This window comes from Corticium candelabrum, chromosome 9, assembly GCF_963422355.1.
Source record: "Corticium candelabrum chromosome 9, ooCorCand1.1, whole genome shotgun sequence".
Classification (NCBI taxonomy): domain Eukaryota; kingdom Metazoa; phylum Porifera; class Homoscleromorpha; order Homosclerophorida; family Plakinidae; genus Corticium; species Corticium candelabrum.
In genome coordinates, this window is record NC_085093.1 from 442,634 (window position 1) to 458,056 (window position 15,423).

Below are 15,423 nucleotides of genomic sequence, written 5' to 3' on the forward strand. Positions count from 1 at the left end.
AGGCGCCAAGACACAAACGACATTCATTGCAGGTTGCTTGACTCGCTATCGTTGATTATACGTGATCTGATCAATACGAAATTGTCATATTACTGGGAATATAGCATGTCATAACCATATGTAACAATTAAATCTAAACAAAAAGGTACGACAGTTGGAATAAACTTGGTTACCAACCATCAAAGTGTGATCGACCAACACAAATCACTCTACATGTGCTGTAAACATGACATCTGCTAACCATTCGTTTCTGATTTTGCCACCTGCTTCTTGACAAGTGACTCTTTCATTGCATCTTGAACAAAATCAAAAGCTCCACCCTTACTTGACGACATAAACTGGAAACTGCCTGAATCTCCAGGGCTCGATTTCTTTTGTTGTAGCCTCACAGCTCCTTGTTGGCCTACACCAGGAACCACCTGCAATATGCCAACCTTTAAGTACAACAGCAGTGAACACATCAAAGTAACACATCATCACCATAGGTTGCACAGAGACAGAGCCTGGAACAGGATGTGACCACCGTAGTCCATAAGCAAGTACTGGTGCTCGACCAGAAAAAACTTGAGGATAATGTGAAGCTACTGATGATGGAGACAACACAGGATGTACAAAACCAGGTCGAGTAACAGAAGCCAAAGGAGCAGAAGAAGAGAAACTGTGCTCTGAAACTGTAACTGCGTTCACTGAACCACTACTAGCCAGTGGGTCAAACTGTTGCACAGAATCAGTTTCAAGGCCTGGCATCAGTGAAATCTCCTTGGAAGTCTGTTGCTCTGTTGCAGACATAGCAGAAATTGCTGTTGAATTGTCAAGAAAATCAAGATCTACTGGTAATGCACTGTTTCCGGTATCAGTATGATCTGAAGCAGAAACTGAATAGTCTGATGCACCAAAGTTGCTACCTTGATTTGTCTACAACAAATAACATTTGCCACTTCATTACAGAAACAAACCACTAAAGGGAGATAGCATTCCCTGCCTTCATAGTCATTCCTCCAAACATTAATGATGTAGAAACAGCTGTTGAACTGTCAGCAGAAAAACTCTCTCCAGACAGGTTTACCAATGTAACTCCAGTAAACAGCGATGTTTCAGACTATTAGACCCCAATAAACAAATACACGTGCAACAATTACCGTTGACAAAGACCACCAACCATTCTGACTTGATGAATTGGCTTGGTGTTGGAACTACTGCCATCTGTAATATCAACTATTGTAGTTGACTGTGGGGGGCACAATTTTTGTTCTATAGAAGATAGCCTTAAAGAATCTGCAAAAGCACAGTTTGAACAAAGCAAACCTGTTTGTTTAGTTGTTGAGGATAACCCGTCAGTCATGTCAGGATTTAATTCTCTTAATATCTAAAAATATAATCTGGCCGTCAAACCATATCCTTCTACTATTAAGGATTTCTTACACCTTAGAAGCCTTTGTCTGGGCGGTTGGCTGACCAGTCTTGCAAATAACAAGTAAATCGTTTTCAAGTCCCATCACGTACTCTTCAATGTCAGCAATATCAGAGTGAAAGAGAGCTTCAACAACAAAGAGAGCTTTCTAGAAATCAACTACTATGAGCTAATATACAACAATTGCATAAAAACCAGCAATTAACTATTTGTGTTTGAAATGTATCTGTATTCTGCAGCTTCCTCTGCAAAGCCTCAAATATCTTTTCAATATTCAGAGTCTTGCACCTGCAATTTACTCATGTACAGCTTTCTTAACCTTCGTGTGATAAATGAGCTGCTACCTGTGCACAAAGTTAACTACTTTTTCTCGAGGAGGAGCAGCTCTAATGCCACCTGATGCTGTAATATCATCTACAAGATTATTTTCTTGTAACCAATCATCTCGAGATGCACTTGTGGGTACATATGTATCAGTAGAACTAAGAAATGCGTACAAAACATGACATCAGTGTGTAATTATTAAACTCATGAATGTATACAGTAACTGACACTCACCTGCTATGACTATGACTCCAAGTTTGTGGTGACGAATGGTCAAATGCATGCTCAGTCTCTGCAGTGTGTTGTTGTGACAAATATGATGATTCTATGACAACAATAAATATTCATGTGCAGTTTCATTGATTATGAATGCAAAGTTCAAATAAGACATTGAAACTAGATGACACTATACACTGAGCCATAAATCAAACTTGCATGAGTTTATTCACTCAGAATCTCTCAGTATAAAACTCAACTAAACGCCAACTAGAAAGCCACTGTGCATTGAGACTTTTGTGTTGTACAATTTATATCACTTTACATTACATCAAGACACAAAACACAGTCATCAATATCCACTGTACCTAATAGCGAACTTTCATGTCTTGCTAAGCTTGACTTCTGGTCATTGCCTTTTGCTATATCATGAACAACATGAGCAATACCAGACAGTTTATCTTGAAATTTTCCAACAATTGATTTGTCTTCAGACACTGAAATGAGATCAACATAAAGTGTGTTGCCACAGCAACCACATTATTACAACTATTACTGTTATGTACTAACCTCCTTTATTAAAAGGATTCTCACAGCTTGACATCCTGCCAGGTTGTGAACTACTAAAACTCCTAAAACTCCTTTCTCCTGACACAAAAGAAAACTCAATGTCTACCAAGGTATAAACCTGCTGCTAACAATTAAAACATAACCTCACCTGATGAAAACCTAGACCCTGACGATACAGCTCCAATGGATAGCTTTGGTTTGACTGTTTCTACCTCAGCAAACAAAGTCTCCATCAATTTCTAACATTTGAAAAATTACACACAAATAAAACCGTCAAACAGTACGACATTACTGATGCTGCTTCTCTAACATATGTGTATTGAGCATTACCACGTAATGCATCTGGTGGCCCATGAAATGCTTCATTCAGAAAACAATATTAACTACAGTCTAAACAACAACATTAACACACACACACACACACACACACACACACACACACGCACAATTAAAGTTATTGTATCTTACTGGTACAGTTTCTAATTTGTTCATTCCGTCTTCGAATGTCAAACCGAAAGTTTGAACTGCCATTATCACACGTAAAAATCATAATCTTCAATGCCTGCCAAACAAAGCAAATTTCAATATATAGTTGTCATTAAATTAGCTAACTAAAAGATCATGATAAGGCTAACAAACATCAAACAGCTATGTGCCCACAAGACAGACTAGCTATTAAAAATAATACAACAGATATGCTTGAACGTGCAGTTCAACAACCATGCAGTACGTCTCTCCAATAGACCATACAAATTCAGTTACTGTAATACCTTCTCAGCCAAAACAAAATCATTAATTAAATCAAATGAACAATTATAGATCAGTCGCTTCCAGTTTAGATACATTGAATGAAACAACTTGTAGTGGACTGGTTGAAAGTGATTGAACTAGTTGCATAGCTCATGCACACACGCAACTTTCATAAATTTAATTCCAACTCGACGCTGAAAACCACCTATACAGTATCCATCTATACGGTAGACCTTAAGCTTAACGTCAGCAGAAGAAGACTTCAACTTGTCAACTAGAAAGTCTTCCACATACGCACACGTCTGAGGAGACTCCCTCGTCAATTCTGTAAGAAAGAGAGTCTATTACATTTGTAGAATACAAGCTATCAAATCTAATGTCAAATGAAACAACTGAATGATCAATTCAAGAACTTACTGGCAATTTCTGTTAGCAAATAGCCAGGTGTCGGTACACCGTCATTAGAGGTCGCCTTGCTTAGCATAGGCCACTAGAATAAATCAGAATTATAACTACTGTTAGCTATAAAAGTAGAATATCCCACATGTTTGTGCAACATCAATTTCTGCAAAGCCATACTCGTCCGAGTTATACGGGATTTAAAAGTACAGACGCATGCGCTGCTTGAAACAAGATGGCGGATCTACCGAAGTCGTTTGCTGAAACTAGGATTCGAGATGCCGCACAATGGTTTTTAACTAACAGGAGAGGTCTTTTGTCAAGAACCGTTGCAAACTACCGTCAAAAGCACATCTTGTCGAGAAGTGCTGGTATCAAGCCTTTCGTTCACTTTGTGGCCCTAGTTATTGTTGTAAACTACTTCATTCAATATCCTCGCGCTAAAGGTGAGTATAGAGGTGATTTTTATAACGTGTATGTTCTACCCGTTTGTTTCAATTTAGCACACGAGAGACGGAGAGAATTTCACTGACTGATGTGGCTGGAAGGGACTCTAGAGTTCAGCTAGTGACTTGGTGTATTATCTTGTGTTACTGTTAACGTCGTTGAAAAAATCTGTTCAACCTCAATTGTGTACTATTGTATTGTCATAATGAGTCTAGGGTGAAGTCAATTGACAATTAAATATTATAGAGAAGACAATCGACATTAATGACTATTGTAGAATAGCAGTCAACGACAATTGCCCAAAACCGTTTCCACAATACTACAATTTTGACAAATTTTAGGTTTAGCCACAATAATTGAAGTGCGCATGCTCAATTTTAAGTTGCAGTGCAACGCGCGTGCGTACGAGCACGTTCGAAGTTCATGCTGGTGATTTTCTGCAATGGTGAACATGGAGTACAACCTGCGACCACTTGTGTTTCAGGTTTATAGTTAGAGCACCATCAGTCAGTGCATATCCATTTGCCAGAATGAGTGATATCTATCATAGGTTTTGAGGAAACTTGTTAGCGAAATCGATTCCCGCACAGAACCGTTCAAAAAGCTCCAGTTGTCACGGGAAATTTGTGTAGGGCTCTTGGATACAGAAGGACGGGATGTACTTAAGCTTGGCGATGATTTTCCCATGCAAAAACAAGAAGTTTCTTCAGGGTATTTTGAGAAGCCGATGTTTGTTCATCTTGCTGACAATTTAAGTTGTTGGCTGGAGTCAGGGTAAGTCAAAAGCAACTTCAATAAATTGATTTGGAGGTCTGCTGTTAGACCCTATTTGAGCAATAGTTGACGTTTTCGGCATTTCTAAGTAAAATGTATATATTATTAGCTACAATAATTATTGTAGTAGATTCAACTGTGAATTGATGCTATACTAATTGATAGTAGACTAGCAATTCAAGAAAACCACTATATACTATTTTTTGATATTATGGCTTATAATTATTCAGTTTAGCTTGATCGATCACAAGACTTCTCTAGCAGCTAGGTGAGGATTGTGTACTTTTAAACTTTTAACTTCATCAGCAACTAATACACTTATCTCAACTGTTGCATGACAGCAGCAACTGTGTAGTCAAATCCCAGCTCCTGAAAATGTCTTAGGTTGTGATGCCTTGGGGGGGTTGCAGAAAATTTACATATAGTGATAATTCGAATAGTACAGAATGCTAACATCATCTTCAATTTTCTAAGGATATGTCCATATTTAAGACTACAACAAATGCATCTTCTGAAGGAGACACCAGTAGAGGAGAGGTGAAGATTTGTATTGCTGCATTTTCTTGTAACAGTAATAACCACGTGTACTTAATTTCAGAATATTGAGAAATGAGTCGATCATGCATTTTCTTGACAAGATTCGGTCATTATGGCCTTCTTTATCAAAGAATGCTCAGCAAGAAAGAGTGTATGAAATACTTTTGGTAAGAACAGCTTTAGGCAATGTTTCTGGTATGCAATTCGTTTGTGCATACTGTATGTCAGTTATCCACTGTAGATGCTTGGTGATCGTGGTGTTTTGGATACGCTCAGTATTAGACAAACTGCTGGTAGTGTTGACATGCTTCCACCATCAAAATCACAACTGCTTAAGACATTCACTGCTCAGAACAAGTAAGAGAGTGAAATTGATTCGTTTGTAAAACAGTGCAAGTATTTGTTATTCTATCATATATTAAATCTCTACAATCTAAATTTTAATGGCAATGGCAGCATGTTTGTAGCAAGAATAGCAAAATGGATACTGCTTGCGTTACAAAGAATTACCTTGCTAGACAGCATCTGAAATTATTGAAATTTAGTTTTTGGAATAAATATTTCGTAGGGCTCAGGGCTTCAATAGGTTGAGTATTAAAATATACAAAGTACAGTAATATTCAACACAAGGACATTATAGTGCATGTGGTATGTTGGGTAACACTTCGTTAATTAAATGTCTATTTAGTGAGAAAGCAAAACTGACAGTAGGAGCTCGTGCTCTCGCTAAACATTGTCATCGAGATAGTTCATGTAACTGGTGGGGCTGTTCAACTGGCAGTAAGCAAGTTTAAAATCGTTTCATTCCCATACCATTAGCTTAATTTAAGATGCCTTGAATGTGCAGAGGAAGACGACAAGAATGAATATGCTTTGTCTGTTGTAACTAGAATTCTTGAAGATGCATCGTGGATCAATGTCCATATACTACCAGTGAGAAACAAGAAATACTTGCTTTATCAACTTCTTTATATATCATGATCTGTCTATGAATAGCATGATATTAAGGTGGTCGAGGTTCGATCCAGTGAAGGTATGAAACTAGAATCAAAGAGCTGTTGCATCAAATTCTGGAACATTGTTAATAGGTTATGGTGCACGTTGGACGGCAGATGGTTTAGAATTCCGGGGATTTCTGGAGCCACAAATGGAGGATGGTCATGCTATGGGATGGCAGCACTAACAGGAATTTCCGGGAACACAACAAAATATATAGGATAAAACCAGTTGTCTATGTACTGTAGATAGATGCAACAGTATAACAGACTTACTGTACACGATAAAACAGTTTTTATGGTAGGTTAGTACAAGGTTAAATTTAATTTATTTAAATAGATGCTAGGCAATTTTCAAAACAATTGAATGCATCAGCATGGACAGCTGATTGATGTTGACTCACTAGGGTTACTTGTCAGCATTATCGTCGACTCTGATCCTTCGGGTTTCTTGGCATCTCTCATGAACCCTTCTTTGTCTAATCGTAGCATCTCTTTGATCAAAATACTGCAACAGAGTCATAAACAGTACATGTATAAACACTGCTTTAGTCCATAGGTAACCTTAAACCTCTAAAATAAAGCCCAAAATTTATAAGTAGTTAATTAATCTATTGACTAATTAATAAAAGTGCCATCACAACTCAGTAAGTACCTTTAATTCAAACATTGCCAGAAAACCAACTAAACTATTAATGACACAACTATTGCATCATTATCTCTTATATAATCATTTCCTGACATGATTTTTCCTGCAGTCACTACTTGGGCTTGTGGACTGACCTTACAGCTACTTCAATGTTTGTATTTTTCTTGACAGACGTCTTGACATGTGCAAAAAACTTGTGATCCTCTGCAAATTGCTGCAGTGTGTCATCCGACACTTTTGCTTCTAGGTCAATCTAAGACAAACATTGCTGTTATTGGAACTCTGGTCGTGGCAACAACATTAGGCTAGAACCTTATTTGCTAATAAAAGACAGGGTATCGGACGTCCACTAGGTAGAGAGACTTTCTCATCAATGTCTTTCTTCCATGTCACCACCTGTCCAAATGTCTCCTCATCTGTAACATCAAACAGAACGAATGCCCCACAGGCACCCTTGTAGAACGCTCTGGTCATTGCACGGAAACGCTCCTGTCCTATTTAACATACAAACAAGACAGGTCAACCATACAATTTAGTACTTTTTCTCAAAGCTTGTTTAATTAATAACAACGTTTGACAAAAGCGTGCTGACAAGTAGCTCTTACCTACAACATCCCACAACTGCAAAAAATCAGGCAATTAAGTCAAACAAGCAGTCTAGCTCTTGTACAAGGTGTGACTCACGTTTACTTTGACTTGCAGGTCACGAGATATCTCAACAACTTTCGAGGAATACTCCACTGACAAACAACTTCCATCAGACTGACAGTCGGTACACAGCTACTGCACATGTTCATCATGCATTTGCATACCACCCAGTGTTGCTTTGTAACTTGGGTCAAACTGGTTCGCGACGAAACGTCGAACGAAAGCAGTCTTCCCAACACAAGGGTCGCCAACGAGAATGACCTTGTACTCTTTGCCGGGACGGAATCGACGTGGAGCATCACTCATCCTAGACAATACACAGTATCTTTGTACATAGAGCAGGCATGCCCAGTCAACCCAGACGCCCGGATGCATTGCGCAGTGTCTTTCGTTTGGTGTTTTTCTTTCTTTTCTCTAGGCATTGCTCAAAATGGAACACTGTAAGCTAAATGATACAAATGATTCATACATCACAGCGACTGAATATTAATCACTACAGGAGCTAGGCTTTTTTTAGTTTCGTATAGTAGAAGTCATGCATGTGTGCAGTTGCTAACTTCTCTACAGCAGAAATGAAACTAAAAAACGAGTAAGGACTAGAAACTGTGTTTAGTTTGTGTTAGTTGGCTAGAGGTAGCTAACCAGAGCCGTATATATATATATATATATATATATACATATGTATATATATATTATAACTAAATGTCCCATATGGGACAAACAAAAAACATACATGAAAGACAAGTATTATTACTGGATATGTCAAACAAGTGCACTACTGGTCCAAAGACGACAGAAATACATGAGTTATAAAGATTTATAGAGAAGGAAGTAGAAAGTGCGATGATGAGAAAACAAATCAGGAGTAGAGGACATTGTGGCAGCAGCACAGGCAGACGAATAGACACGATGAGCGCTGAGTGCTCAAAGAGCAGGGTGAAGGTGCGGCATACATCAGACTCCCGAATGACCATGTTGTCCAGCAGGGAAGAGGAGAAAATAAAGACAAGGCGACATGAATAAGACAACGGGAACATCATAGAGAGCCGAAGAAACCTGAAGAGCGCGAAATGCTGAAAGAGCAGGGTGAAGGTGCGGCAAACATCAAACTCTTGACCAACCATGTTGTCCAACAGAGAAGTGAGGAGAAGAAGGAAGACGAGATGACACAAGAAGCATGAATAAGACAACGGGAACACCATAGAGAGCCGAAGAAACCTGAAGAGCGCGAAATGCTGAAAGAGCAGGGTGAAGGTGCGGCAAACATCAAACTCTTGACCAACCATGTTGTCCAACAGAGAAGTGAGGAGAAGAAGGAAGACGAGATGACACAAGAAGCATGAATAAGACAACGGGAACACCATAGAGAGCCGAAGAAACCTGAAGAGCGCGAAATGCTGAAAGAGCAGGGTGAAGGTGCGGCAAACATCAAACTCTTGACCAACCATGTTGTCCAACAGAGAAGTGAGGAGAAGAAGGAAGACGAGATGACACAAGAAGCATGAATAAGACAACGGGAACACCATAGAGAGTCGAAGAAACCTGAAGAGCGCGAAATGCTGAAAGAGCAGGGTGTAGGTGCGGCAAACATCAGACTCCTGACCGACCATGTTGTCCAGCAGAGAAGTGACGAGAAGGAAGACCAGATGACACAAGAAGAATGAGTAAGACAGCAGAAACATCACAGACGGCCGAAGAAACGAATAGCGTTCATTCCCCCAATGGGATCCCTTCACGTGGATGAGGACTGACGCAATCAGCCAGAGTGGCAAAAGCCACAATGGCGCAACCTGGAGAGATGACGACCGCTGTTTCTCTTGTTCACTCAACGAAAGACGAAGACAACAACACACGTGGAGGCGCATATATATATATATATCTCTATATATAAAGGAGAGGTGTCTGTGTGTGTGTCTGTCTGTCTGTCTGTCTGTGTGCCCGTACGTACGAGCGTCTCTCGAAGACGGCGAGTCCGATCTCGGCCGAATTTCGCTCGCGCACGCCGAATTCATTCAGGTCGAAAGTCAGACCGCGGTCGTCTTCCTGACTTCTCCCACGACGACGCCGTTTCCCGCCGATCGCGCTCGCTTCCGCTCGCGCGCGAATATCTCCGGAACGGCGCATCGTGTCTCCACCGAATTTAGACTGCCCGTTCCCGACGTCGGACGGTACGCGCCGAGCGTGTCGTCTATTGCCGGCGACGTCGGGAAAAGGAAGATATTCTTGCTGATATCCGGGTCTCGAAAAAATACGCACACAGTCGTTTGCCAGTCTGCGACCGTCGAAGAGCTGCCGTGTTTGATGCACCTGTTCCCCGAAACGCCAGCAACGTCTTCGAAGAGACGACGTTCAGCGGGACCGTCGAAATGACGACAGTCGGTACGCGTCGTGACTTCGTTAGATACGGAGCTGCCGTGTTTGATGCACCTCTTCCCCGAAACGCCAGCAACGTCTTCGAACAGACGACGTTCAGCGGGACTGTCGAAATGACGAGAGTCGGCATTCGTTATATACGGGGAACGGATTATCCGGGTAAGTATTGCACGTGACTTGCACGTTCCGGGATTCACGTCGAAATTATAGATGCCAGGTTCGATACACCTGTTCTCCGCAACGGGACTGTCGAAATGGCTTCAACGGGATCAATAATCCAATCAACGGGATTTTTTGAAACTGGACACGTGTCGAATAGATGCCAAGTTCGATACACCTGTTCCTCGCAACGGCAGCAACGTCCAAGTCGAAATGGTTTCACCCAATCGTTAATCCAAAAATCAGCGGGCTCTAGAAACGGCAATTGTACGGATATAACTATGAATGAGAATTCTGTCTGGCTGCTACTATTTAAACGGTAACAGCACTTACACCACGGCTAATTAGTGACAGTAAACGGTTCTCTATACAAACTGTACGTGACCTGGCTACACCCCCTCTGCCTCTCCAAGCATCAAACGCATTTTTAGATACTTTCTGCTATAATCTCTACCTATAAAGGCGACCTGTTTTTCTGTCTGTCTGTCTGTCTGTCTGTCAATGGTATTATATTTTCATAAATCAGAACTATTACAGGCTAAATCAAATTAAGCAAAGCACGATACACTACATTACAATGACAACTAAAAAGCAAAAAACTGAACACTCTGTCTGTCTCCCGGATAACATGGATGGACATCACAAAGTGCATGGCCACCATAGAAGACGCCTAGCCTGACGCGAGGTAAATATGTGTACAATCCATGATGACAATGTTGGTAAAGAGGAGTAGACAATATGGGTAGAGGAAGACATCACAACTGTCTGTCTGTCTGTCTGTCTGTCTGTCTGTCATTAATGCTATAATCTCTACCTATAAAGGCGACCTGTCTTTTCTCCACTTCCGTGTTGTATTGGCTCTATGACAAACGTGTGTGTCAACTGCGGCACTATGAAGTGGAAAGGAGAAGCACCTGGCATGTGTTGTCCCCCGGGCGAAGCCGGGCGTTGGAGCTTGTCTCTATATATAAAGGAGAGGTGTCTGTGTGTCTGTCTGTCTGTCTGTCTGTGTGCCCGTACGTACGAGCGTCTCTCGAAGACGGCGAGTCCGATCACGGCCGAATTTCGCTCGCGCACGCCGAATTCATTCAGGTCGAAAGTCAGACCGCGGTCGTCTTCCTGACTTCTCCCACGACGACGCCGTTTCCCGCCGATCGCGCTCGCTTCCGCTCGCGCGCGAATATCTCCGGAACGGCGCATCGTGTCTCCACCGAATTTAGACTGCCCGTTCCCGACGTCGGACGGTACGCGCCGAGCGTGTCGTCTATTGCCGGCGACGTCGGGAAAAGGAAGATATTCTTGCTGATATCCGGGTCTCGAAAAAATACGCACACAGTCGTTTGCCAGTCTGCGACCGTCGAAGAGCTGCCGTGTTTGATGCACCTGTTCCCCGAAACGCCAGCAACGTCTTCGAAGAGACGACGTTCAGAGGGACCGTCGAAATGACGACAGTCGGTAGGCGTCGTGACTTCGTTAGATACGGAGCTGCCGTGTTTGATGCACCTGTTCCCCAAAACGCCAGCAACGTCTTCGAACAGACGACGTTCAGCGGGACTGTCGAAATGACGAGTCGGCATTCGTTATATACGGGGAACGGATTATCCGGGTAAGTATTGCACTTGACTTGCACGTTCCGGGATTCACGTCGAAATTATAGATGCCAGGTTCGATAGACCTGTTCTCCGCAACGGGACTGTCGAAATGGCTTCAACGGGATCAATAATCCAATCAACGGGATTTTTTGAAACTGGACACGTGTCGAATAGATGCCAAGTTCGATACACCTGTTCCTCGCAACGGCAGCAACGTCCAAGTTGAAATGGTTTCACCCAATCGTTAATCCAAAAATCAGCGGGCTCTAGAAACGGCAATTGTACGGGATACAACTATGAATGAGAATTCTGTCTGGCTGCTACTAAACGGTAAAAGCACTTACACCACGGCTAATTAGTGACAGTAAACGGTTCTCTATACAAACTGTACGTGACCTGGCTACACCCCCTCTGCCTCTCCAAGCATCAAACGCATTTTTAGATACTTTCTGCTATAATCTCTACCTATAAAGGCGACCTGTTTTTCTGTCTGTCTGTCTGTCTGTCTGTCAATGGTATTATATTTTCATAAATCAGAACTATTACAGGCTAAATCAAATTAAGCAAAGCACCATACACTACATTACAATGACAACTAAAAAGCAAAAAACTGAACACTCTGTCTGTCTCCCGGATAACATGGATGGACATCACAAAGTGCATGGCCACCATAGAAGACGCCTAGCGAGGTAAAGATGTGTACAATCCATGATAACAATGTTGGTAAAGAGGAATAGACAATATGGGTAGAGGAAGACATCACAACTGTCTGTCCGCCTGTCTGTCTGTCTATCATTAATGCTATAATCTCTACCTATAAAGGCAACCTGTCTTTTCTCCACTTCCGTGTTGTATTGGCTCTATGACAAACGTGTGTGTCAACTGCGGCACTATGAAGTGGAAAGGAGAAGCACCTGGCATGTGTTGTCCCCCGGGCGAAGCCGGGCGTTGGAGCTTGTATATATATATATATATATACATGGCCCGTCCTTCGTACGGGCAAGATACTGTAGTGTAAAGATAGGGTTGTGGACACGTCACGTGCAATCTTTGTTGCGAGGTCCCGAATGTGCTGATGAATTCGAATCTTACTGTTCTCGCTTGTTTCGATAGAAATCGACACACTCCCCGTGTAGCGCTTGCTGCAGAAAACGTGTAGGTTGGATTTGGTGCAAATGCAATCAGAATTTGGAGAGAAACGAAAGCGCTAGAAGAGTAAGTTCCGTCGGCAAGAGATATTCGATTGCTCGAAGCTTTGCGAAGGACGACGATGCATACAGTCTACACAGGACTGGTGTGGGCGTGTGTTCGAATGAACTGGAATGTGTAGCGTTTGCGTTAGCCTCGTACCCAGGCCCTCTTGCGCGCCCGGAGAAGAGAGCCTGGTACACGTTGTATTCGCATGCGCGCAGAAATTAGAAGGAAATCGTGGTAATGAATGCACGCATGCGGAATCGACGTTGTTTAGAATCTCAAGCCGATAATGTCGCGCGCAATGAGACCTAATTTGGCAAATGGTGGATGAAGGCAGAGCTTCTGGTTTTGATATGGCTTTGCACTACGCTCTAGGCAAGCTTAATTAGGCTGTGTAATGTAGAGCTGAAGGAGCAGCAGCGTGTTGTCGTAAAGCACATCTACAACGGAAACGATCGCGACGTGTTCCAATTCGTCTGGCTTCCTACAGGATACGGTAAATCGCTGTGCTATCAACATAGACCGTTTATGGTTGACTGTAAGTTAGGGAAATGTGGTGAAGAAGATTGTGGATAGGTCGTACGCGTACGCGTCATTGTCGTGTCACAGCGCTGGCAGATCTGTTGTGGAAGAGCGTCTGTCATAGAGATAGAAATCCCCAAAATAAGCTGAAACTTCTTCTGCAGTCCTTCTCGGTACGCAAACACTGTAGACAACCTGACAGACTGCAGTACGAGTAGACATGGCGGAAAGACAAACGCGACACTCCAAACAACTGCCATAATAAACAAGGTCAATAGTTTAGTTCTGGGTCTAGATCTAGGGCTTCATCACTACTCACACAGAAGCTGTCGATTGCGCGCGACATTATCGGCTCGAGATTCTAAACAACGTCGATTCCGCATGCGTGCATGCATTACCACGATTTCCTTCTAATTTATGCGCGCATGCGAATACAACGTGTACCAGGCTCTCTTCTCCGGGCGCGCAAGAGGGCCTGGGTACGAGGCTACGTTTGCGTTAGCCTCGTACCCAGGCCCTCTTGCGCGCCCGGAGAAGAGGGCCTGGTACACGTTGTATTCGCATGCGCGCATAAATTAGAAGGAAATCGTGGTAATATATGCACGCATGCGGAACCGACGTTGTTTAGAATCTCGAGCCGATAATGTCGCGCGCAATCGACAGTGAAACAGCATCCGTGTTCAGTAGTGATGAAGCCCTAGATCTAGACCCAAGGTCAAGTGAAACTCCGAGTTCGCGTAATCTTTGACTTGTTCTATCATCAGCAATACTATAGGAGACACGATCGTGACAATGACGACATATCCACAATCTTCTTCACCACATTTCTCTAGCTTACAGTCAACCCTATACGGTGTATGTTGATAGCACAGCGATTTACCGTATCCTGTAGGAAGCCAGCTGCAGACGTCGTTTCCGTTGTAGATGTGTTCTACGACAACACGCTGCTGCTCCTTCAGCTCTACAGTACACAGCTTAAGCTTGCCTAGAGCGTAGTGCAACACCATATCAAAACCAGAAGCTCTGCCTTCATCCACCATTTGCCAAATTGGATCTCATTGCGCGCGACATTATCGGCTCGAGATTCTAAACAACGTCGGTTCCGCATGCGTTCAACATTACCACGATTTCCTTCTAATTTATGCGCGCATGCGAATACAACGTGTACCAGGCCCTCTTCTCCGGGCGCGCAAGAGGGCCTGGGTACGAGGCTAACGCAAACGTAGCCTCGTACCCAGGCCCTCTTGCGCGCCCGAAGAAGAGGGCCTGGTACACGTTGTATTCGCATGCGCGCATAAATTAGAAGGAAATCGTGGTAATGCATGCACGCATGCGGAAACGACATTGTTTAGAATCTCGAGCCGATAATGTCGCGCTCAATCGACAGTGAAACAGCTTCCGTGTTCAGTAGTGACGAAGCCCTAGATCTAGACCACAGGTCAAGTGAAACTCCGCGTTCACGCAATCTTTGACTTGTTCTGTCATCAGCGATACTAGAGAAGACACGACAATGACGACATATCCACAATCTTCTTCACCACGTTTCCCTAGCTTACAGTCAACCCTAGACGGTATAAGTTGATAGCACAGCGATTTACCGTATCCTGTAGGAAGCCAGACGAACACGTCGTTTCCGTTGCAGATGTGCTCTACGACAACACGCTACTGCTCCTTCAGCTCTACATTAAGCTTGCCTAGAGCGTAGTGCAACGCCCTATCAAAACCAGAAGCTCTGCCTTCACCATTTGCCAAATTGGGTCTCATTGCGCGCGACATTATCGGCTCGAGATTCTAAACAATGTCGGTTCCGCATGCGTGCATATATTACCACGATTTCCTTCTAATTTATGCGCGCATGCGAAT

The 15,423-nt window shown here is 42.8% G+C and overlaps 4 protein-coding genes and 1 long non-coding RNA gene across 7 annotated transcripts; 2 read left to right on the forward strand and 3 right to left on the reverse strand.

Annotated features, from left to right (window-relative positions):
• Positions 1-39: 39 nt before the first annotated feature.
• On the reverse strand, positions 40-3,851 carry LOC134184409 (AP-4 complex accessory subunit Tepsin-like). 2 transcript variants are annotated; one of them, XM_062652088.1, is made up of 17 exons: positions 3,816-3,851; positions 3,689-3,761; positions 3,505-3,596; positions 2,990-3,083; positions 2,814-2,881; positions 2,670-2,760; positions 2,522-2,599; positions 2,320-2,448; positions 1,970-2,060; positions 1,756-1,893; positions 1,618-1,699; positions 1,425-1,559; positions 1,306-1,366; positions 1,169-1,251; positions 983-1,099; positions 481-915; positions 40-419 (listed from the first exon to the last, which is right to left on the reverse strand). In XM_062652088.1, exons 1-17 carry the CDS (start codon positions 3,846-3,848, stop codon positions 237-239), a joined length of 1,983 nt encoding a protein of 660 aa, XP_062508072.1. In that variant the 5' UTR covers positions 3,849-3,851; the 3' UTR covers positions 40-236. The 2 variants fall into 2 exon arrangements, with proteins under 2 accessions (XP_062508072.1, XP_062508071.1); XM_062652087.1 differs by having other exon boundaries at positions 1,160-1,251.
• A 43-nt stretch (positions 3,852-3,894) lies between these two features.
• Positions 3,895-4,299, forward strand: LOC134184979 (uncharacterized). Its single transcript, XR_009970721.1, has 2 exons — positions 3,895-4,116; positions 4,174-4,299. It is a non-coding gene; the product is annotated as an uncharacterized LOC134184979 (long non-coding RNA).
• Positions 4,300-4,518: 219 nt separating this feature from the next.
• LOC134184164 (uncharacterized) lies at positions 4,519-6,792 on the forward strand. Of its 2 annotated transcripts, XM_062651780.1 has the most exons (9): positions 4,519-4,601; positions 4,668-4,891; positions 5,366-5,428; positions 5,490-5,595; positions 5,670-5,785; positions 6,117-6,208; positions 6,276-6,361; positions 6,425-6,461; positions 6,517-6,792. In XM_062651780.1, the coding sequence occupies exons 1-9, from the start codon at positions 4,560-4,562 to the stop codon at positions 6,609-6,611; spliced, it is 861 nt and encodes a 286-aa protein (XP_062507764.1). In that variant the 5' UTR covers positions 4,519-4,559; the 3' UTR covers positions 6,612-6,792. The 2 variants fall into 2 exon arrangements, with proteins under 2 accessions (XP_062507764.1, XP_062507765.1); XM_062651781.1 differs by lacking the exon at positions 6,117-6,208 and having other exon boundaries at positions 6,319-6,361.
• Positions 6,638-8,088, reverse strand: LOC134184165 (ras-related protein Rab-7L1-like). Its single transcript, XM_062651782.1, has 6 exons — positions 7,885-8,088; positions 7,757-7,812; positions 7,678-7,693; positions 7,385-7,566; positions 7,207-7,325; positions 6,638-6,931 (listed from the first exon to the last, which is right to left on the reverse strand). Exons 1-6 carry the CDS (start codon positions 8,024-8,026, stop codon positions 6,796-6,798), a joined length of 651 nt encoding a protein of 216 aa, XP_062507766.1. The 5' UTR covers positions 8,027-8,088; the 3' UTR covers positions 6,638-6,795.
• Positions 8,089-8,311: 223 nt separating this feature from the next.
• Positions 8,312-9,592, reverse strand: LOC134184163 (uncharacterized). Its single transcript, XM_062651778.1, has one exon. It carries the CDS (start codon positions 9,583-9,585, stop codon positions 8,419-8,421), a length of 1,167 nt encoding a protein of 388 aa, XP_062507762.1. The 5' UTR covers positions 9,586-9,592; the 3' UTR covers positions 8,312-8,418.
• Positions 9,593-15,423: the final 5,831 nt, after the last annotated feature.

Bases quoted from the DNA above. Each gene is read 5' to 3' on its own strand.
- LOC134184164 (XM_062651780.1), top strand. From the start codon at position 4,560: ATGGTGAACATGGAGTACAACCTGCGACCACTTGTGTTTCAG. The intron at 5,429-5,489 runs GTGAAGATTTGT...ACTTAATTTCAG, and splicing joins GAGACACCAGTAGAGGAGAG to AATATTGAGAAATGAGTCGA. The intron at 6,362-6,424 runs GTGAGAAACAAG...GTCTATGAATAG, and splicing joins TCAATGTCCATATACTACCA to CATGATATTAAGGTGGTCGA.
- LOC134184165 (XM_062651782.1), bottom strand. From the start codon at position 8,026: ATGAGTGATGCTCCACGTCGATTCCGTCCCGGCAAAGAGTACAAGGTC. The intron at 7,813-7,884 runs GTATGCAAATGC...GTTGTTTGTCAG, and splicing joins TTACAAAGCAACACTGGGTG to TGGAGTATTCCTCGAAAGTT. The intron at 6,932-7,206 runs GTCAGTCCACAA...ACTCTGTTGCAG, and splicing joins AACATTGAAGTAGCTGTAAG to TATTTTGATCAAAGAGATGC.
- LOC134184163 (XM_062651778.1), bottom strand. From the start codon at position 9,585: ATGCGCCTCCACGTGTGTTGTTGTCTTCGTCTTTCGTTGAGTGAACAA.
- LOC134184409 (XM_062652087.1), bottom strand. From the start codon at position 3,848: ATGGCTTTGCAGAAATTGATGTTGCACAAACAT. The intron at 1,700-1,755 runs GTAGCAGCTCAT...AGTAAATTGCAG, and splicing joins GTAGTTAACTTTGTGCACAG to GTGCAAGACTCTGAATATTG. The intron at 420-480 runs GTGATGATGTGT...GGCATATTGCAG, and splicing joins CTGTCTCTGTGCAACCTATG to GTGGTTCCTGGTGTAGGCCA.